Source organism: Marmota monax, unplaced genomic scaffold, assembly GCF_021218885.2.
Source record: "Marmota monax isolate L192 unplaced genomic scaffold, Marmota_monax_Labrador192_F-V1.1 WCK01_AAM20220418_F8-fsc00012, whole genome shotgun sequence".
In the NCBI taxonomy this organism is placed as follows: Eukaryota; Metazoa; Chordata; class Mammalia; order Rodentia; family Sciuridae; genus Marmota; species Marmota monax.
The window spans coordinates 16,832,259-16,856,090 of NW_026695227.1; the positions used below are offsets into that span (position 1 = coordinate 16,832,259).

General features: G+C 38.2%; 1 protein-coding gene across 1 annotated transcript in view; it reads right to left on the reverse strand.

Moving 5' to 3' along the window:
• The window catches only part of Tmtc1 (transmembrane O-mannosyltransferase targeting cadherins 1), a 268,042-nt gene that overhangs the window by 98,830 nt on the left and 145,380 nt on the right, over window positions 1-23,832 (reverse strand). The window contains exon 8 of the mRNA XM_046435417.2: window positions 23,375-23,564. Within this exon, the coding sequence (XP_046291373.1) occupies window positions 23,375-23,564 (190 nt within the window). The remainder of the gene's footprint in view (window positions 1-23,374; window positions 23,565-23,832) is intronic.

Here is a 23,832-nt window from a genome sequence, read left to right on the forward strand (position 1 = left end):
AGAGGCAGATGTAACTCAATAAAATATTAGCAAAAAAAGAAAATTTGAGGGATTTTTTACAGGGTATACATAGCGCATTCATTTCTAGGAAAAGATATAAAAGGACATTTATTTATTCCAAATTATATTAGAGAAGGAAGAGACATGAAAATAAAAGCTAAAAATGCAGTTCTAACAATACATACTATTCATCTGGTCTAGTTAATTCTGCAGCTTCAGACAATTTAATTTACTTCTCTCAGACCTTTAGTTTGATGATGAGTTAAATAAAAAATAGTACTGATACCTATTTTATCTGTAGAAAAAAATGTGTGATAAATTCATGGAGATAGGTGTTAGGTTTGATTTTTCTTTTCCGGCTTGGGAGGAATACAAAGAAGCCACCCTCTGAGCTGCAAAGAGGTAGAAATCTCATCTTAACACTCTGCTTAGAGAGCCCTGAGGCTTGCTCTGCCACTATCCATGCAGACATACATCTGGCCAAATGGCTAAGGGAAGAGCAAGGCCTTTCTCAAATCCATAAACTGGCACAGAGTAAACACAGATCCATAACCTGAGTCCAGTCTGGTAGCTTCTGGTTTATGCTCTCCCATTTGTTCCCAGTTCACCTTTCAAAGCAGGAATGAAGACACATTCAGATCCACACCCCTGCACTCTGGCCAGCAGTGTGTGGGTGACAGAAGACCCTCCTTGCCCAGTTCATCCATGGTGGGCTGTTCCCTTCCAGAGAAGCAGAGAGACTTATTATGGGCATCATCATCATGACTAGTATATTTTCTCTCACCTCTAAAGAGGTTTCAGATAAATGGTTCAGTGCATTTAGGGCATAAGTTGTGTTTGCAATATTCTATTAATTGTGGTTATATTTCAATCCTGAGGATTTATTTTGCTGCCCTAGGCTCTAGCTGTCTACATCTAATTGATCAATCTTCGGGGAATCTGGTGACAGCAAACCTCTTCTCTTTAGCCCTGGGATGAAGGCATTTGCCAAGCTGACAACTGTTATGGCTGAATGCTCATTAGGCTCCTTTTATATGTTCTTTCATCAGACTATGGATTCCTCAATTGCAGTCCCGATGCATATTTAAATTTATCTAGATACCTAGTGCACACCTAATGAGCACTCAACAAATACACATCCCACTAGTGAAGATCAGTAACAATGAAAGCTGCACAGCTATCACTGGGGCTCCTCAAGTGCTTACATACCCATTTTAGGTTCTCTCAAACAAGGCCCTTTATTTGGTAATACTCTGGAACACTGTATTTGCAACATTAATTTTGGGTGAAAAGTCCTCGGTCCTTGAACATGGAAAAGTAGCTCATCAGTGCCAGGCAGCTGGTGCGCACCACTGAGATGCTGCTCATCCCTTGTAGAAGGCTCTGATGTATCCATTGCACTGCTTATGCCCTGATGGCAATAGGACCTTCTCACCCAAGAAAAAAATGACATCTTTTACTTTATTGGAATTCAATTTCAAATTAGGGAATATTTCACCTTATTGAGGTATTCAGTAAGTTATTATTAAGGAAGTTCTTTTTAATGGAGGAAGCCATAATACTTTAACCAACTGAAATCCACCACGGCTCCATTTAACAGCACATACTGCCTCACCTCACCCAGGGATTTGTTCTGAATTCCACTGGTTCAGATTAGATTTCTGGGTTCTTTCCAAATAGATGAAATTATAATCAGCAAAATTCCAGGAAGTGATCACATTATTCCTGTGAGGAGTCTTTCTCAAGGGTGCAAAGCCTTCAGGTTCTCTTCATGCAATTCTTTGGAATCTGACTCTTCCCGGGCTGCTTTTGTATGTTTTAAAACTTGTTTTGCAGCCCAACACCCTTACTTCTGTCCATGGGAAATGTATCTGTGAGCCTCCACCTCAGCAAATCCAAGTCTGTGGTTTACTTAAGAAATCATGAACTTTGAATCCACAAAAGCCTTTATGTTTACTGATGCTATCATGCATGAAGATAATATAGAATGCATCAAATGGCTAGAAACTTAGCATATCCTTAACCTCCAACTCAGAAGCCACATAGGACCCTTTCAAGACCACAAATCTTCAAGACCACAATACCAAGCTAGAGGAAGTAAAATGCATAGAAAGAGCTTAGCTGTTTGGGACAATGATTCTGAACTCTTCACAAACATACCTTTTGCTTATTCCTCCTGAGATGCCAGAGTAATCCCTGAGCTTCCCTCCTTGCCTGCCTGACTTTCACTGTTAAGCTCATTGTCATTTTGACTTTAATAGCCTCTCCCACCTGGGCTTCTGTCTAGCAGCAGCTGATTTGCCTCTCTAAGGCACAGCTCTTGTCTGGGGTTTCCTTCTGTTATGGTTTGAATATAGTTTATCCCTTCAGACTCAGGCAGGAGTTTAATCCCCAAAGTCCTATGTTCATAGTATTAAGAGTGTGGGAACTGAATGTGACTATGGTGTTTGGATGTGGAGTCTTTGGGAAGTGATGAGATTTGATTAGATCATTAGGGTGGAGTCCCATGATTGAATATCAGTGGCTTTACAAGAAGAGGGAGAAAGACTAAACAAATAGACGCACATACATTGTCATGATATGATGTAGCTATGTGGAACCCATGTCAGAGCCTATGCTATCCTGTTTGGAGGTCTAACCTCCAAAGCTATAAGCTAAACAAACCTATTTTTTTTTTCACAAAGTAGCCTGCCTCTGGTATTTTGTTATCATACCAGAAAAACAAGATTAATACTCTCCATGGCTATAGCTCTCACTAGGTGCCTGGGGAGTGTTCCTCTCCTTTCACCCTAATGACCCTTTAGCAAGTGACACGTTGCTTGTGAATTCTGCTAACTGTGCCCATATCACTACATATAGTCCCTTCATAAAGTCTCTTCAGTCAATCGCTGGTCATGCCCTCTCTCCTGCCAGTCCTCTAGCTGAGAGGTCAGCAGAGTAGGAATATGGGGATAGAAGGAGAAATATGGATTCCAAAGAATGGTAAAAACTCTGGCCCAGTGAGCTGATGGGAGCCTGCTCCAGCACACCCCTAACTCGGTCCTGTCTTCACAAGGTCTTGGTCATTGTCTTTCCATTAAGTTTTAGCCCTTGGGTAAACTACTTTTTTAAAGGCCAGTGAACATATAAAAATTTTTAAATATTGTATAAAAGCAATAAAGACAAACACCAATCTGAGAGAGCCTTTTTACCTGACCAATGAGTCTTGAATTTTCACTAGTATTACAACATCGCATGCAACACCACTTATGACTCAAATGAGATCTAGAACCTGAATTCACAACATGAATGCCAGAGCAAGAGGAATGGTGGGGCCCACCACACAACAATGCCATGGATTTAAGGACAGTTCTCCCAACACATGAGCATAACTCACATTTTAAATATAGACGTGGAAAGGTGCCACTTGCGTTTTTCCACTATTATGAAATCGGCAGGACAAGCTAAACTGTGACAGCAAATGGCTCAGGTTCAGGATCTCAAGAGCAGAGCTGCCAACCCACAGTCACCTTGGCTCAAGCTGGTGATATCATTTCCTCACTTTCATGAGCTCTAACATTTGCTCATAAATGCACAGGGAGTAAAAATTTTAAAGGGGAAATGAATGAAGAAATTATACCCCCTCAGAGACAAAAGGAGACTTGTATAGTCCATGTCTTATCTCAGCCAAGTTAAACACTACCGATTCCCATGCCAAACTTTCGTTGCCAAGAGACAGTGCCAGATGCACTAATGAACAGAGAGCTGAAGGCAGATTAAAGTCAAAGTATTCACAAATTGACACGTTAGATTTCTGCTCTTTGGTCCTGGATTTTTTTTTTTTTTTTTGCAGAGTTTTTTGTTTGATTCGTTTTAAATCAATAGTCTGAAACATTCTTATAAACACCAGTTCCTGAGATCAACACCTCCTATCTCATAACAGCACCCAGTTACTCTGTAGCATTAAATGAGTTGAAATACTGAAGTTCTGAGATTACTTTACTCAATAAGAAGCTAATTCATAACTTCAATTGGGAATGTAAGCTGCATTTTGCTTAAGCATGCTTTTAAATGGTTTAAGAAAAATAAAAGTGAAAATATTTCAGAAGGTACCTTTCTGGAAAATATTAGTCAAGTGAAAAAATAAAATAAAAACAACGTTCACTTTAAGTCAGCCTTAGTAAGGAGTTAAGGGAAACAAGTAAATTATAAAAATGTTGCTAAATAAGTCTTTTACGGATTAGAAGGAAACTATTACAGGAATTTATGGAGACACAGGGGAAATCAGAAAGGAACTTTCTTCATCTCTAGCTTTTGTTCTGAATAAAAACAGAAAAGGCACGAGAAAGCTACAATGTTTTAAAAAGAGACTAGAGAGATGAAAAGGAGTGGTAAGACAAGGTATCTTCTAAAGTTCTGTCCAACTTATAAATTATTACATGTGTGCCAGGAAAATGAGGCAGCCTGAGGGCCACAGGTCTTGGACCTATGACCATCACACCAGGAGATGTCCTTCTGCCAAAGTGTTCCAAAAGTAAAAGCACCCTGGTAGGATGCCATTAGTAGAGGATAGAAGAAAAGCAAAAGCACACACCACATGCCAGACTCTCCCACTGAAATCTCACAATCATACCACAAGGTAGACACAGGTGTCCTCCTTTTTGTAGCAGAGGAAATGGAAGCTCCCAGAGCTTATGAGATTAACCTAAGCTCCATCCACTGAGGAGCAAGGGTTTTAAACAGATCTGACCTGTTCCCATACCTGTCCTCCTCCCATATAGCCCATGCAGTGATGGAATCTAAAGCTGATACGAAGTGTGAGGAAGAATTCTGGTCCTTTACCACTTTCTGATTTTCATAGCAGCAACACATTGATGGGATGAGGTCCCACAATTTGAAGGCAGCCAGGAGAGATGCTGCTGAGATATTCTAGAAAATCGCAACCCTAGAGGGTCTCTAATGGAAGGTACCATTGACTTGCTTTGCCAGATAGATGCAAGCACAAGTGTTCTACAATCTAGAGGGAGGTTTGTGGCACAGAGCACTGTGCTCCTTGTCAAGTGTTCTGTTTGAATGAATCTGTGAATAGTTTGAGGAGGTCCTTCTACTCCCAACACCCAACCTGTGATCAATGACACATATTCAGGCCCACTGACCACATCAGAACATGACTGCATTTAGTTGACAGATCTGGGATATTGAATTAAAAATCAGTATTACATTTGAGAAGCATTGTGAAGAAGATAATGATCACTTCTGACATAAGAAATCAAACACTATGATGTAATTATCCTTCTGGGTAAGGAAAGTAAAAGAAGTCCATACTGTAATGATCACAGAGATATAAAGAATCAACTAAGTGGACAGCTCAGGGAGACAAAGACCTTCTGCATTTTAAATCTTGTCATTGTTCTAATCTTCTCTCTTTAATATTCAGTTGTTTATATGTGAACCATTTGTGAATGGATCTTCCAGGAATGTTAAAACTGTGTTGATCACTTATTCTTGTAGCATATCTATCATTGTGTTCATTAGGCAGATGGATTTGGAAAACCAAAAGGGTGGTGCTTCTCTAAGAGATTTGTGTTCATATGTGTCGAGAATGAAGAGAGTTCAGTGGACTTAAGAGAAACGAGAAGCTTGGGGGAAGTATACCAGGACCCTCACCCGACACCCCTGGCTGCAAGGGAAGCTCTGTCTTGAGGAGGGTCAATGGTGTCCATGAGAAGCAAGAGAAAAAAATGTGAGCAGAAGCTCAGACTTGCACCAGGAACCTGTCTGTGGATGCGGTAGGAAGAGACTCTGTGGCTCAGATGCCTAGGCTTGCATTATACTCAACTGGCAACATACAGATAAATGTGACACAAATAATGTTACTGCATCAGTCAGCTTCCCATTGCTGTGACACAATACCTGAGAAAACCAACTTAAAGACAGATTTATTCTGGCCCACAATTTTGCAGATCTCTGTCCATGGTAGCTTGGTCCATTGCTTATGGGTCTGTGTTAAGGCAGCATATCATGGTGAGGAGCATGTGACAGAGCAAAGCTGCTCAGATCATGGTGACTAGGAAGCAGAAACAGACAAGAAGGGGCCAGGTTCCAACAGTCCCTCAAGGGCACACACCCCAATCACCTAACTTCCTCCCACCAGACCCCACCCCTTAAATGTTCTTTCACCTCTCAGTAGCACCTAAGCTGGAGAAACTTCAGCACACAGACCTTGAGTGACATCCCAGGTCCAAAATACAGCAGCCACAGAATCCTAGGTCAGAAACTTCAACTTAATTAAGATGACTCAGGATGAAGGGAGAGAGGCAGGAACAATTAACCAGTTTTTCCCTCTGTAAGGGTTCAGTTAGGACCCAAGATAGATTTGAGCAAGCAAATAGAGTCATGAGTGAATCCAACTTTAATGAAGTAGAAGAAACAGAGGCAGAGGATAAATCACATACATTTCTCAAAGATTTTGTTTTTGCAGAAATGCACATGCCTGGCTGAGTTGTCTTCTACCTGTGACTACTCTTTAAGGACTTCTGTTGGGACAGCCTTCTCCCAAAGCAGGATGCTACAGACATTCTCTTAAAAAAGAGACAAGAAGCTTCACTTCCTCACACAGCAAGTCACACTCACCAAAAGGCATGACTCATCTACCCACTTGAATTATCACACAGAAGATGGATCATTTGTTGTATAATCTAAAATTAATATGGAGAAGGAGCCACAAAAATGAACACAGATTCACTCACCTAGTGATTATCTAAATATGTTAGAGCAGTAACTCCTAAAGACAATGATTCACCTCACATTAAAAAAATATTGTTTTAGTTGTCAATAGACTTTATTTATTTATATGCAGTGCTGAGAATCAAACCCAGTGCCTCACACAAGCTAGGCACAACCTCAGCCCTGGTTCACCCCACTTTATCAAGAAAACTGCAGAGATGTTTGGCTCACATGAGATTACTCCATATGAAAGTGACAAGGGGTTTAGTAATACTCTCTCAAAACTAAAAATGAAAAAACAGCTTCACTTGCAGAAATGTACATGCCTGGCAGAAGTTGTCTTCTATTTGTGTAATTAAACTTCTAGAGGACCTACCATTGAAGTAGATTTGATTCCTGTTACCTGTCAATGTACTCATCCAAAGTCCAAATATCTTCTATAACCAAAATGTGTTACAATGCATTGTACAGGACCCAGTTCCCTGCCTTTGAAACGTATAATGATAAAAGGCTAATGGGTAATTTTGTTTATACAGAGGTGTTTAAAAGGCTCTTTTCACAAATTACTGACATGACTGAATGATGCTCTTCCCTCACCTTTAACTATAGATTGAAACAACCTACCTACCACAGCTTAAAAGGCCAAATTTAATGGACTAATGAAATGTAGCAGAGGATGTAAATGAAAGTTTTAAAATGCTATCAAATTCTTGTAATTTTCCAAGTTCAGACGTGTACACACCTATTTTCATTGTTTCAAAGCATGGAAGATATATACATAAAAGGGTCCATTTCCATCCAATGGCAGCAACCTAAATCTCTAAGTTGTATATAAGAGAAAGGAAGTGATACATGGCTTGAAATAAGATAAAAGAAAGAATGTGACCCAATAATCAACAGGTAAAAGTTACCTTTTCCATGGAAATGCTTCCAAGGTAATAGAATAAAGTGGTTTAGATAGAAAAACAATGGGTGAAAGAGTTTCTCCAACAAGCATTGGCATTAAATTGTTTTCAAGTGAAAATACTGGTATTGCCCAGCATAGTGGTCAAGCCTATAATCCTAGCTCTTCAGAAGGCTGAAGCAAGAAGATGTCACACTCCAGGTCAGCCTGGACAACTTAAACAAGACCCTGCCTCAAGATAAAAATTAATAAAGGGATCTGGGGACCAAGCTTAGGGGTAGAATGTTCCTGGGTTCAATTCTCAGAATCATACATACAAACAAAAACCAAAACACTGGTATAGTGAGAACCTGAATCTATAACAAGCAGAAAACTAAAATTCATTTGGCAAAGCAACTCATAGCAAAAAGAACTGAGGTGCATTGAATAGAGAGAATTTGCAAGGCAATGCCAGGGAGCCTGACATTAATAAATGTTGTTCCCAATTAATCACTTTTTAATACCAAATGCCAAAGTCCTGGGTTATAAGCTGACAGAGCCAATTTGAACATTTAAGGATGCCAGGTCCTTTAGTAAATATTGGTGGCCTCTGGCAATTGGAGTCAGATGGGATGAAAGCAAGTCTTAGACGAATTTCTGCCAAAAAGGCAACCATTTATTTGCAGTCACACTGGCTTATCAAGAAGCTTGAGGGAGGCTTTTCTCTTTCTTCCAGCTTTCCTCCAAGAACCTTCCACAACGGTGCCCTATGTGGAGGACCTGACAGTATGAAGCACAAACAGCTTCCTCCTCCATTTAAATCAGAAGTTAAGCAGGTGAGGTTACTTTTTTTTTTTTTAAACCAATTCCAGCTAAAAGGAAAACTGAATGTGGAGAGAGATATGGGGTGTCACTTTGGACTGTCTTTGGAAACTGCCACGTGATAAACAATGAATCAGCTATTGTAGGTGACACCTGCCTCCCCAGCCTATAACATTTTATGGATGTCGTTGCAGTGTCCCTCATGCCATCCTAACTCTCAGCAGTAACAATCATGTATCGAATGCACATATGCATTTCTAACCACAGCCTTACCAGAATGGAAGACAAAATTCCATGAATCGGTCTCAAGGTCTCAACTTTCACAAAGAATTGGTTTCAAAGGAATCATTTTTGCAGGTGGTATTATTAAAGAGATAATAAAAAATATTTTATTGATGCTATTATAATTGCTGGTTTTGAAGGTTCAAAGAAGGCAAGCATGCCTTAAATTCTGCCCAAGAATGGACTCTCAAGATACACACACCCAGCCCTATTCATTGGCCCAAGTCAATGATTCCCAAAGCATATTACTAGAACTCTGACAAGAAGCCCTGGAAAGTGGTTCCAAATTCAAATTAACTTGAAAAATACTATTTACCAGGGACTGATTTTGGAAATTCACAAGACTTAGTGAACAGTAAGGATTTGTGCAGTCCTCCAGTACAGAAGTTGTTTAACTTTTTAAACCTAGTGCTTCTAAAATGCATTTAAATATAAATTTTTTTTTTAATTAGAGCAACCTTAACTATAGGCCAGAATGATGCTACAACATATTTGAGAAATGTTGGTATAAATTGCTGCAGCAGAATGAAATTAAAAAGAAGTTTCTACCTTGGGATTTTCTACAATCTGTCCTAAAAAAAATCATCTCAGTGTCTGACAAAATTTTTTACTGCATCTCAATGATAGCTTTCATGCAACTATTTTTTTGTTGTTCTGTTCTTGGTAGGGATGGAACACAGCTGATCATCCTTTTCTATGCAAAAAATCACTATATAATTCAGACACAATGGTGCATGCCTTTAATTCCAGCTACTCTAGAGACTGAGGTAGGAGAATTTCAAGTTCCAGGTCAGCCTCAGCAATTTAGTGAGATGCTGTCTCAAAAGAAAAAACAAAGAGGAGCTGGAGATGTAGTTCAGTGGTGGAGTGCTTGCCTAGCAAGTCCAAGGTCCTGGGTTTGAACCATGGGACCACTGCACAGTCTGGGCATCAGTCAGGATAAGACCTATAAGCAGGAAGGTTCTTGGGAGGAGTCATGATTAGATCATATCTGAGTTTACAAGGTTAACTGTCTCAGAGATGGGGTGGATGCAATGGAAGTAGAGAAACTGGTTCTTCAAGGCAGCTCCTGGGTCTTATTCTATCTTTACTCCCTATACTCAGCACGTTGTTTAGGACCAGTGAAATCAAAGAAATACATAATATTTCACGTTATTGTTTCCCTCTCTGAATGCACTGTCTTGCGGTTACATATTCCCTATGAATATATTCTGCTTGTCTCTGAATACCTTGTCAGATTTCAAGACCATTTCTATCACAGAGCTATATATGTGGCTGCAGGCTGCTACTCAGATTCCTGGCCTCTGCCTGTGAGATGCAGAAAGTGCAGTGAGCCGGCAGGTAATGAAGCACAATATCAGAGAAGTCCCTCCAGTCATTGGCTTTACCAAAGTACTTCTGGAAACTTTCTCAACAGTGGTTTTCTTGGTAAAATATGGACATGGATTACTTGTTCACTCAACAATACGTCTTGTTACCAAAGAAATAGTCTCTTTGGGCATTATACTTAAGAGGCAGATACTTAAAGAATTTAGTAATCAATCACTTTTGTCTTTTTTGTTTTTCAGGTACTAGACTAGGCTCTTTGAAATACATTAGTGTGTAAAACAGATCCCTACCCACAAATTCTATGCAAAAGAACAAGACTAGTGAGGGGTATCTCAACAAAAGCTGGGCAAAGAGTGACTGCAATTCTAACATGGTGGTCAGAGCAGGCCTCCTTGACAAGGTGCCAGTTAAGCAAGCTTGAAGGGGACAACGGAGTCAGTCATAAAACACATTTTATAGTAGGAAATGAGTTGAGGCAGAAAACAAAGAGAATGGGGTGGAGGAGGGATGAGGCCAGGGCACACAGAACATTTTGGCCCATTGTAAAGGTTATAATGAAAGAAAGAAGGAACCACCCAGTTTGACACACAAAAGGGATACAGTTTTGACCTACATCTTGAAACAATCACTCCAGCCACTGTGTTGAGACTAGACTGTCCCACTGGCACACGGGGAGAAGCAGGGAGACTAGTTAGGAGGCCATGGTAGAAGATAACAATGATGCTGGTGAGAAGCAGTCACTGTTAAGAGAGATTCTCAAAGTACAGCTGGCAGGATATTTTGAATATGGACTGAATATGGTATTTAAGAGAAAGTGGGAGAAAGGGAAAACCCTAAGATTTTGGCTTAAGCAGATAGTAGAATGCACTGAGATGGAAAACTGTTGAGGAAACAGGCGGATGGGTAAATTCAGGAGTTATTTCCGAACACTGTATCTGAGAGGTCCACATAGATCTGCACAGGCACTGTATACAGATGGTACTTACAACTGAGTGATCATGGTGAGGTGCACTATCTGTACTATTTCTTATTATATTACACGCAAGAAAGAAGCTCTGAAGACTTATCATCAACATTTTTGATGTGTCATAATGTAGATAAAGAATTAAGTTTCATTACAAACTTGCTTTCTAATATTCTATGCTACCTTTTTAGATATGCATGCAAAAAATAGGGAATCTTAGGTGTTATATGATTGGGAGGGTGGATTTCCCTCATGCCATATTTTTCTCATTTACCATCCCTTTCTGGATTTGCTGGGCACTGTACTTCAGCTCACCATCTAAAGAATCTGGCAGTCAGTCACTGTTTCCTTTGAATTTTCCAATTCAATAAGCAATCCAATGGGCTTTCAGCTTAGAGGGATGTGTTTTTGCTACTTTTATCTCTGAGAGTGTTAATTACTTATTTCGTGACTTTCTTAGAACAAGATGGAAAAAAAATTTGCTTCTTTAAATACAGCTTTTATGTTCTCATGGAAATAGAAAGGACAGAATGGCTCCAGGAGTTACAAAAATACCTTTTGACCTTTTATAAACTTAAAAACAGTCAGAAGTGTTGTGAAGCTAAGTGGTAATAGGTTGCTTTTATGGGAGTCTGAATCATTGCATTAAGAGAAATAGCAAGTGTTAAAACTTAAAATTACCCCTCAAAAATTGGCACTTTTGGAGTAAAAGCGTTTACTATAGACTACAAGAACTCATGCTGAGAACCACAAAGCACACAAATCAGCAAAGAGAAATAAAGCTGTTAGTGATGTCTGAAAACTTCTTTTTCCCATTACACAACTATCTAATTCTTTCATTAATAAATTCAGTGAGTCTTCCAACGAGGTACAAACACCAGAGGGGTAGGTAAGTCATTTTCTTATTAAGTAGTGTGACTTGTGAAAATGTAATTGCCCTGTGAAGGCAAAGAATGAAACAAATTATTTAATGATGTGGAAAAACTCCTGCAGGCCCAGATCAAAAGCTGAGTGGAGCATTCCAGGTACAAGAGAACTGTACATTATACAGAAATCAGCAAAACGGATTTGTAAAAATTTCAGTTCCAGAACAAGGAGAAAAACTTCACAGGTGACATGTTAATCATTGACAATAAGTAAATCTTTGGCTCCAGGGATTCTGATTTTCAGAGGCCTACTGAAGAAAATGTTGGCATTTCTCGTGTCTATTGTCTTCCAACATTCACCACTGAGGGGAAGGGAGAAATCCAGCAAGAGGTTTCAAGAACGACAACATTTAAAAAATAACAAAATCAAGGCTGGGAGTGTGGCTCGGTGGTAGAGAGCTTGGTACATGCACCAGCCCTGGGTTCAATCCCCAGAACCAAGTCCTTTCTTAAATCTACTTTTGCTAAATTTTCAAATATTTTTAAAGACAGCTATAATATATCATTTTATAGTAAAGGTTGGAGGTGTAGAGGTGATGACTTCAGTGTTCATATTTATACATACATATTGGTGGCATTTGCCACTGTTTTCTTTCTCTTGATAAACATTCAATTTTAACTAACAGAGTTGTTTCATGTTATACCCTGCCTTTCTGTTACATTTGAATACATTGCCTTCCAACATTATGCTTTAACATTAAAAATTTGGAAGTACATACTAGAATTAGCTCTTGCAACACGAATTTTAAAAAAGCTCTCTGCCACCGAAGGTGGAGGATGAGGGGAAGAGGAGAGGGCTAATTTTCATAAGCAATAATAACATCACACATAGATTCTAATTATGTAAGTGTGCCTGGACCCTGAAGTACATAGACTTGACAAAGGCAGTCCACTGGATTTATTTTGTTTATTTTTAGTCTGATATTTTTACAAAATGGAGACAAGAGCCCTTTTTGCTCTCCTAGAGTTATGCTGTGAAAATTTCACAGTAATAGTGACGACAATGACAAAGACTATGAAAACAGCTACTAGGTCTCCAGCCCTCTCTATGTGCCTGCCACTGTATGGTCATATGACTTGCCCTGGTCTGACCTCACCCTATGGGGCTCATGGAGGTGAGGCTACACAGCTGGTCAGCCTCTGCCCCATAGCCTACCCTGCTCCAGTCTCAGAACTCTGATCTGGAACTCTGGGCTGTCCTCCTCCTCACACACAGGGGCCACCTCCAACATGGAGGGGACTGGCTGTCACTTGAGGAAAGTGGTCATGAATTTAAAGTGAGGCTACATAATGCAATAAGAATCACAAAACATAAGTCACAATACAGTTTGTATCACATATAGCAAAGCAATGGCATAAAATATGTGAGAAGACACAGTAGCAATGGATCTTTAAATAGGTTCCATTTTAAAATAGAGTGTGAATCCAACTTCTCTATTTTCCAGCAGGAATCAGATGAAATGGTAAGTTCATTTTCAGACTCTCATCAGAAAATTGATATAGGCAACAATTTTAGCTTTGGAACACGGCCTAAGGGCCAACATAAACTATAGCTACTGAGTTGGAAAAATGTAACCCAAGCAGCAGAGCACCATCACCACAGGTAAGATGGCAAGTGGAAAAGTCTACTGAGTGCAATAAGAAGAAGCTGGACCAACGGGTTGGCCAACCCTGATGCAAAGCTGATCTCAAACAGTGGCTATTCTCATGACATTGGAAGGCACAGACAGATGGCCCGGGGGCAAGCCATTATCAGGGCCTCATCTACTGATGGGTCCAATGCAGAACATAAAAGATGGGCTACAAATGGGCCAGAAAGATTGGAAATAAATAGCTTAAGGAGGATTTTCATGAATTGAGGTCAGAAAAGGAATAGAGAAAGTGCTCTCTGTAGAGAATGGGAACTAAAAAGAAAAATGTTAGTCAAAAGGGGATGGGGAGGGGGGGGAATCAGCACTGGCATAGAGCCATTCAGTGTTAAATGTAATCTTCATTGCCCAAGTTTAATGTTACTTTACTATACAGTATATTAAAACATGATGTTTATTTTACCAGATTTCATAGTGGCTATTCTAGAATTTAATGATCTTTGTGTTGTAATAAGACTATAACCTATTATTTGGCTGAACAACATGTAAAATAATTTCCAGAAATCTGAATGCATGCTTAGTTCAAATGTATGAGTACATAGTAATACAGTATTCTACCCAGGGGTTTTCTGATCTCTCCTGCAATGATAAAGTTGAATAGGTGGGACACTGCTTGGACTGCAAAGCTTTCTTCAGTATTTACTATCCTGTTCTTTTACAAACAAAACAAAGTTTGCCATCCCTTGGTCAATCCTGTTGTATTGTATTGAATCCCATAAGCTCCTCCAAGTTCTTTCTGGAATGAGGTGTTAGGATATCAATAAGCAAACAATCATTTTCCAATAGTGGCTTTCATTCTAATTTAACCTCTTTGTTGGAGTATATATGGGGATATTTTTAAAAGGGAGACTTCAAGCTGACTATCTCTGTACATTAGGTGGCTGCTCTTTTGGTGAGTAGCGGGGATGTGATAAGGCTGAGCATGAAAACAAATCAAGAGCAAGGCTGGGGACAGGCATGAAGTGAGGAGATTCTTAGGTCCATCCTCACCTCCATCCCTTCCTTTCCACCAACTTGTCACTTGGCGGTCATCTCCAGTGGTCAAGTTGAAGACCCGTCTCCATGTAGACCTGAGAATTTGGCTCATTTTCCATGGATCACAGCTATAGCCAGTAATTTTTGTTGATTTCAAGGGAATGACGTGGAAAACTGAGAATGGATACATAGACTGGGACAAAACTCTGACCCTCTACTAAACATTAAAAACAAAAAAACAAACAAACAAACAAAAAAACAACACAAACTTCCTCAAAGACCCACACTTAAAGAGTGTAGGGCAGGAGAGACCTCCACTGCCTAAAGTCTGTTCCCAAAAGACATCTATGTCATTGTTGAAGGCATTATTAGGAAAATCAGATGTCATTATCCCCCCTCTTCCTTTTCAAGTTTTCCACTTACAGGTATACTACAAGATGATAAAATGTATAAAAATACACTAAATTCTCAAGATACCCTGTGAGAATGTAATAAAAAACCAATACCAAATAAATTACTCTTAAATATAATTTAGTGGCATTTCCTCCATAATGCAGTGAAACCACATTAGAGGACACGGGAAATGAGGAACTATAAAGAGAAAGCCCAATGGTATTAACTCCCCTAAACAATTCAAATTAGACTGGCTACTTTCCTGATATATGTCACTTTTTATTGCAAGTCACCAATCTGACATAAAGTCTGGAAGAGTCATAAAGAAAAACCCAAGTGTATTTTCAGCCTGTGGTTCTCCTAGTGTTTAAACATTCACGGTTCATAGAAAATAGCGGAAGCGACAGCTCTCATGGTATCACTACCCTCTGTCTCTGCTATATGTATGTTCCCACAGAGTGAGTATCCTCACCGCAGAGTCTGAGAACAAGTGAGTTTACTTCAAAATTCACTGTTAAAAAGAGCCCATTACAATAATGAATTTCTAGATTGTTCTCAACATTACATCATATAAGCTCAAATATATGCCTAGAAAATAAGGGTATGGACAGGAAGAGAAGATGGAAAAAAAAGCCATGGAGCAGGATGAATTATACTTTTAAATTCTCAAAGATGCCAAGTGAGCTTCTCTGTGATATATAAAAGAATTACTACTTGAGGTCTTAAATTTCCTATGCTATGAAAATAGAGCAAACTAAAAACAATCTCTAAATTCATTCTGTGGCTATTTCGAGGGAAAGGAAACATTTACATTTTGTATCTTAGTCTTCTTCCCATGCAATTCTGCACAAGATCTCATCAAAAGTCAAATATCTATTCCCTGCATGGCTGACCTACAGTCCGGATGGATGCAGACATGGCCAGGAACTGCCTGTAATTTGAAATAGTGTCTAACTTACTTCTATAAAAGAAAGAATTTATTCTTGTTCTCAGGATACCAATGAACAAAACCAAATATTCAATGGAAGTCTATGGAAGGTGAGGCTTGGGTATGATAACACATTTGTTATTTTATCTCTTCCATGTATTCATTTGTAGCTTTTCAAACTTAATTATTAAAATATTAATATAAATTAATGTACTTATTAGAATAAGTATAAATAAAATTATAATGGGATAGAGTATGCTTATTAGCCCTTCCAGTGTCACAGTTGATATCAAGGTAAGAAGTCAGAAGATGGGTTCTGATGAGTTGGAGAAGAAACAAAGATCGTAATTATAAATTTTGCCCAAAGTGATGAAAAAAAGAAAAAGAAAGGGAAAAAAACCCCAAACCTGGTTAATATAAGCAAAGGAAAGATTTTTATATAACTTATTTTTATATAACTTATCTAAAAGATTTTTAGATAACTTATTCAACACTAAAGCTGTCCTTTCTCTTTAATCTCCATCTCCTATTCCATATAAATACACACTGAAGCAGGTAAAGGACCTAAATTCTTCTCCCTAATCTCGTTTCCCATCCTCCACGGCCTGGCAAGGGCCAAGGCAGGAGAAGGGAAGGCAGGCAATTGCTTAAGTCAATACAGGCTTGATCCTGTGTGCGTGTGTGTACACACACACACACACACACTCTCACGCCTTCAGCTCCTTGATGCCATCCATCATTTCACACACTCTACCCTGGCCCCACTCTGTTCCAGTCACATTATCCCCCTTGCCATCTGTGAGAGCTCCAATCCTTCCAGCTTCAGGACCTTGATCCCTGCTTTCCTTCTACATGGACTCTCTTCCCCCCTCACTCTTATACTTCCTTCATGCCTCTGCTCAAATTTCACTGCATGTGTGAAGGTCAGTCCTGGTCTCTGCATAGGACTTAAATATGACATATAAAGACAATTTTAAGTTTTAAGCTTTAGCTCCCGGCAGCAGGACCTTGGTTCTGTTCACTGCTCTAATCCCAGGAACTAGGAGGTATTCCTTCAATACTGAGATGCTAAGAAGAAGTGGTGAGGCTAATGAGAACATATTCTCCCCTCAATATAGGCCAAGGTTGATTGGCTATGACTGAGATCAATCCAAGATGGAAACAGAAAACATATGTACCATGACTCTTTGGCTTTAGTCCATATGCTTGTTTATCCAATAATGTTTCCTCTTGACAGTGTGTTGTATAGCCTCATTAGTTCAAAATTTAAGAACATTGCCAGGGATTATAAAATAATTTCAACTCAAGGCTTATTCATATAGTACACACATCCTTTGTAAGTATTCTCCCTAGATATACCTGTGCTTTGCTGACATTATTAAAAACAATTCTTAAAAAAAAAAAAAAAACAGAAGAATATCCATAAAGGAAGAGCTTTTCATTAAAGTGGAATCCCACTTTTTATGGGACTTAAAGTCCTTAACCATCACACAGAAAAACAACCATATTAGTCCCACTTTAGAAGGTTACTAACTAGCAGGAGATCCTGATTTTTAAGACCAGATTCCCACCTCCCTTTCAGTGTGTAAGAAAATCAAGAAAAGAGAAGCTAGGACACAGAAACAGGAGCTAGAAGCTAAACCTCTGTTTCTGGCCTCTCAAGGAAAAAAACGCGGAACATGTTAAGTGGACTCCAGGAACTGCTAAAGGCTCTAGTTAATGTTTGCAAAGAATTTTTCAAGATAAAAGCTACCATAGAAGAACTAAGTTTTACTATCTCCACAGCTGGATTGCTATCCTAATTTTCTCACCATACATTGAAGTGACTTTGAAACAAATTCTTTGAAAGAAAAGGATGAAGAGCCTTCCTAGGAAGGAGTTGCCATTCATTCATCATGTTACCAAAGACACGCTTAGGGAGGATCAATGCTTGCCTGTGTGTGGGGTCTACTGCAATCATGAAAGTTCCTATTTATCACATCTGAAGGGGTGGATAGTCTGTGAGATTCACCATTTTTCTTAATTAGTTGGGAAGGAGTCAAGGAAAAGCCTACTAACATACCAATCCAGCCTCCACTGCATCTGTTCTTGAAATCAATTAACCATCCAACAGGCAGGCCAAGCCATGGGCTAAGGCCAGATCCTAATAAGGCCAGATCCTCATACTCACTCAAACACTGCATTCACCCCAAACATTGCATACTGTTTTTGGGAATGGTGCTCTTATGGGTCTTAGAAACAGGTTACTTAAAAAAAATAAGAGAAGTTCTGCATACTCTGCATACTGCATATAAATATCTAGTTGAAGAAAATTAGTAACTTCTTGCATTTTATTTTAGATCACACTGAACAGCAAACAATAAGATATAGGTCATGAATACTGCATGTGGCACAAGCTTGATGCTAGATCTATGGCAGTAAACAAGATTGAACACAAAATTTCTGACTTCTTGATGGAAACAATAAAATAACCAGATTATATAGCATTTCAGAAACAATAGTGAAGGACAGTTAAAAAGTGAAAGGGAGGTGAGGAAAGGAGTAGAGAGTATGTGGCTGCATTTTAAGTTGGGTGCTTAGAGTAGACTAAGAAGGTGAAATTTGAGCTCAAGTTTAGTTAAGTAATTCGCAGGCCATAATTTTCAAGAATGGTGTTTCACATTATCCTTGCTTTATACAATGGATTTATAAAAATGCAACTGAGATGGTTACTTTAAAACAAGACATTTGGGGAAAAGAATAAACTCTTAGAAAAACAGTACAGAAAAAAAACTGAATAACTGCATGCAAAAGAATGAAGTTGGACCCCTACTTCACTCCACATACAAAATTTAATTTTAGTGAAAATGGAACAATGACCTAAATACAGGCAACAGCCATTAAACATTTATAAGAAAACACAGTGGTAAACCTTCATGACCTCAGATTTGGCAATACATTCTTAGATTTGACAATAAAGGTTTAAGCAACAGAAAGAAAGCAGGTAACGTGTACTTCATAAAAACTGAAAACGCCTGGGTATTAAAGGACATTGGCAAGAATGTGAAAAGACAAACTACAGAATGACAGAAAATATTAGGAAATCAAATCTCTTTTAGGGGTTTAATATCCCACACATAAAAAGAATTCTTACAACTCAACAACAAAAAGACAAATGACCTAATTAAAAAATGGGCAAAGAACTTGAAAAGTCATTTGTCTGAAGATACAGAGATGGCCAAGAGTCATATGAAAAACATGCTCACAGATCACTGAAGAAGTACAGATCAAACAGGAAGATATCTTTTCACATTCACTAGGATGTCCTCAATCAAAATAACAAAAAATAAGAAGTGCTGGCAAGAATTTGGAGAAAAAAAGAACCCTTCTATATTGGGCAGCCACTGTGGGCAGCAGGGAAGGACAGTTTGGCAATTTTTCAAAAAGTTAACAATAGAATTATCATATGACTCAGCAATTCCACTTCTAGTGATATAACCAAGAGAATTAAAAACATATGTCCACAGAGAAATATGCACACAAATGAGTATAGCAGTGTTATTTGAATAGCCCAAAGATAGAAAAAACCTGAATGTCCATCAATGGAGGACTGGAAAACAAATTGAAATACTATTTAGCGTTGAAAGGAACAAAGTGTTGATGCATGCTTCAACTTTTATGCACTTCAAGAATACCACGCTAAGTGAAAGAAGCCAGACACAAAAGATCACACACTGTATATAATTCCTTTTATATACATATCCAGAATTGGCAAATCCGTAGGGGCAGGAGGCAGTTGAGAGGTTAACAGGGTACACAGGAACAAAGTGTTGAGTGTGATTACTTAATAAGCAGGGAAGTTTTTTATGAGCTGATGGAAAAACTTTGAAGCTAGAAAGAGCTGGGAGTTGCATAGTGCTGTCAATATACTAAGACCATTAAATTGTACATTTTAAAATGATTAATTGTATATTATGTGACTTTAATATTAACTTAAAAAATAGGATGTTTCAATAATTGGAAATGTTTTTTCATCCAATTTTCAGGATCAGATCTTATATTCTTTACTTAAATTTCAGTTCTGTGTTCATTCTAGTGTTTAATCTATTTGTAACATTTTCAAGTTTTTGTAGCTTTATTGAGATACAGTTCACATACAAGAGAATTCACCCATTTTAAGCATTCATGTTAGTGGGTTTTGATAAATACAGGTGGTCCAGCAACCACTGCCACAATCAAACTTTAAAAAGCATGCAAAAATCCCCAAAAGCTTTCAAGACTCTTCACTGTCAATTGCTCCCACCACATTTCTGTCACTATAATTATGCCTTTTCCAGACTTTCATACCAGTGCAATCATTTGGTATCCTGGAACTGGGCTACAATATAAGCAAAGAAAGTGTTTACTCAAGAATAGGACTCATACTTTTTTACACGCCACCAAGGGCAGGTGGACCCAACATGTGTTCCAGAAAGGCACTGTGGAGGGAAAACCTTATTTAAGGAATGGAACAAAGAAGTCCTCTGATCTCAAGTCCCTTGTTATGAAAATTTTTGGACTGGCTAATGAGGGCCTCTACAGATAGAGAATTGCTGGGTCATTTTGTGGCAGTCAAAAAACTTGTCTGGACGGAATCAGGGAGACAGTTTAGGCATGCACATCCAGGTACTGCACTTTTCAGAATGACAGTGAGATAAGATGAAGTCTGGTTTGGTTTAAGAAAGTTCCTCAGGATATAGTCTTATAAGTCTGGCAAAGCTCTCTGATTTAGCATAATTGGTCTGAGGTTTATCCATGTTGTTTTATGACTCCATTGTTTAAATTTTTGAGCAATTTATTACATTGAGTTTGTGCGTTTACAAATTGAGATCATTAGATTGTTTTCATTTTCTCAGTATTGTTAAAAAAGCAGCCGTGACGAGTCGCATATAAAACGTTTGTGTGGGCATATGTTTTCATTTCTTTTTAGCAAATAAAATTGCTTAAAGTTATGTTCAACTGTTTAAAGAAACTGCCAAAGTTTTCAAAATGGCTGAAGTATTTCTAATTCCCACCAGTCATGTATGAGGGTTAGATTGCCCCAGGTTGGCCAACACAGTATCATGAATCTTGCCGATGACCTTCATTCTAATGGTATTGTTTTGTGGTTCTCATTTGAATTTTCCTAAAGACAAATGATACTGAGCATTTGTTTTAATGTGTTTATCGGTCTCTGTGTATCTACTTTTGTGAGGTATCTTTTAGTGGCAGCAAAACTCCAGCTCCATCTAGGGTCTACCTGGGTCCAAGAATTACATTAAAATAATACAGATTAGGGCTGGGATTGAGGCCCAGTGGCTGAGAACTTTCCTCACATATAAGAGGCACTGGGTTTGATCCTCAGGACCACATAAAAATAAATAAATTAATTAAAGTACTGTGTCCATCTACAACTAAAAAAAAATTTAAAAAAGAAAACTAGAAAATTTCCAAATATTAAAAAAAGAATATAGATTAACAGGAGAAAGTAATAATGTAAGTTTTATGTGGTATAGGAGACCACCAAAGCAAGTGAAATCAGTTACCAATATGTTGGATTGGACAAAGAAGAGGAAAAGATGAGTTATGTGAGAAGAGTTATTAAATCAACAATTAAATGGAATTTTCCATCCTGACTCCTCATTCTTGGAAGATAAAGATACTGCTTTTCCTTGCAGTATAGGTATAATATCTTTCCCATGGGAATTTTTTTTCTGGTTTTAAGAAAAAGCAAGAATATCAGAATGACTTTTTTGTACCTGCGGTTTTTCAAGTGGTTGTACCTCAATATGCCAGAATAGCATATTTTAACCCTTTCCACCAGGACCTTACTAGTTTTAATCAGTTTTGTTGTTGTTGTTGTTGTTTTAGTAATAAGAGCACTTTATAAATATTCCTGATACAAGTTCTTTATAGATAGAAAAGTTTTTCTCCTAATATATGGCTTGCCTCTTCATTTGATTAACATTATCATTTGATGAATAAAAATTTAATGTTGATGATGTCAAATTTATGGACTTCTTTTCTTAGAGGCTTTAGTTATTGTGTTCCAAGAAATCTGTTTAACCCAAAATTTGCAAAGATTTTTCTGCTTTGTAATTTTAAGTCCTGTTTAGCACTACAAATCCACTTAGAATTAATTTCTGTATGCAGTATGAAGTGAAGGTCAAGGTTTTTTCTTACAGATATTCAGTTATATTAGCACCTTTTATTTCAAGATTATCCTTTCCTCCATTGAATTACCTTGGCAAATTTGTCACAAGGAAAAAAATCAATTCAGCACACTATGTGGGTTTAAATCTGAAATTTCATTTCTTTTGCATTTCCTTTGATTCTTGTTTCTTTTCTCGTTTTTCTATTGAGTTTGAGTGACACTCTCCCATTTCCTCTTAGGTTTACTAATCTCTGGTTAAAAACTAGGCATTGTATGTCATACATTGTAGTGACTCTGAATTTTATTTTGTTCTTGTAAAATTGTTGGTTTTACTGTTTTAAAATATTTGATGAACCTGTCAGGACTCAAACTGGAAAATATGTTTCTCTGCCAAGTGCTGAAATTTTTGCTCGGTTATTTTTTCTTCTGCCTGGATCTCCGGATCTCTTATGCCTTCGTGGCTTGTGGTCAGTCAATGATTTGGACAAAGGCTATACAGAGATGACTCGAGTCAGTAAAGCTTTCACTCTCTGCTACTGAATCTAGATATGGGTTCAAGAATTCATTCAGACTTGCAGTAATTAAGTAAGTCTCCCAGATTTTAATTCTGCTTGTGTTCCTTGATGACATGTACACACTTTGCTTAGCAGTTAGCCATGAACGCACACAGTATATATTATCTCAACTCCTCTGTAGTTTTCTTGCCTGTAAAATCTATCCCTGAAATCTCTGGCTATCCTGCTTCTCTCCCATACCAAATCAGCCACTTCCAAACAGTAAACCTCTGAATTTCTTCCACCAGATCTGGAGGATGGGAATATCCTCAAGCAGGAAGCATTTTTCACCAGTGCAATAGCAGTTTTTTGTAAATAGATATTTTTCAGTTTTTTGCTACTTTTGGTCATTTCTGAAATGGCTGCATTTAATAATTTTGTCCAGTTTTATATCTTTTCAAGGTGAACAAGAGGAAAATAATCACTCAACTACTTAGTCATTAGTGTAAACAGAATCTTAACCATATTCCAAGTATTTATAAATGTATTATTTAATCATGATTTAGCAAATAAATTAATTGAAATAAAACAAATTACTTCAAAAATAAGCCAACATACTTGGAAAAAAATTCTTGTTTGTAAAACTTCAGATTCAATTTCTATGAAGTGGGTAGTAAATATAAAACCAAGGTAGGCATTATTTGTTATCACTGCTAAAATATAAATTACCTACTAGGAAAACTTGAAACGCACAAAGTTTTATAGACAAGAACAACCAGATTCAGACCCAGACTTTCTGTTATAAAAGAACATTACTGAACATAGAAGATCTATTTTCATATGCAGAGTCCATTTGATTTTTGAGGAAATTACCTTGAAGGCTGCTAGGCAGTGCAGGCTCAAGAGGGCCATCACAACTGCGAGAAGGACAGTGGCTAAGTTCCTCATGTCCCAGATGGTCTCTACCAGAGGAATACTGCCCACCTGCCAGTCATAGCACAGGGTAACAGGCGCAAGCAGAAGCCACACGTTGAAGGCCAGGAGGTAGGAATAAGTAAGGAATCTACGAGGAGAAAAAAAAAATTACTAAAATACAACTCAGACTCAGGACATATTGCAAACATTTATTCACGTGTTTCTATTAAACAGTGTTTCTTCTCTGTCATTTTTAACTTATAGAAGACAAGACGTCAAGCCATTCATTCATTTATTCATTAAAGTGGTCGTCCGGGGATAGATCTAATTGCTTCCAGCCACTGGGTCAGATGCTGGCCTTTTGGTGGTAAAGAAGTGAAGACAGTTCTCATGGCATATATTTAAAAGTTATCATG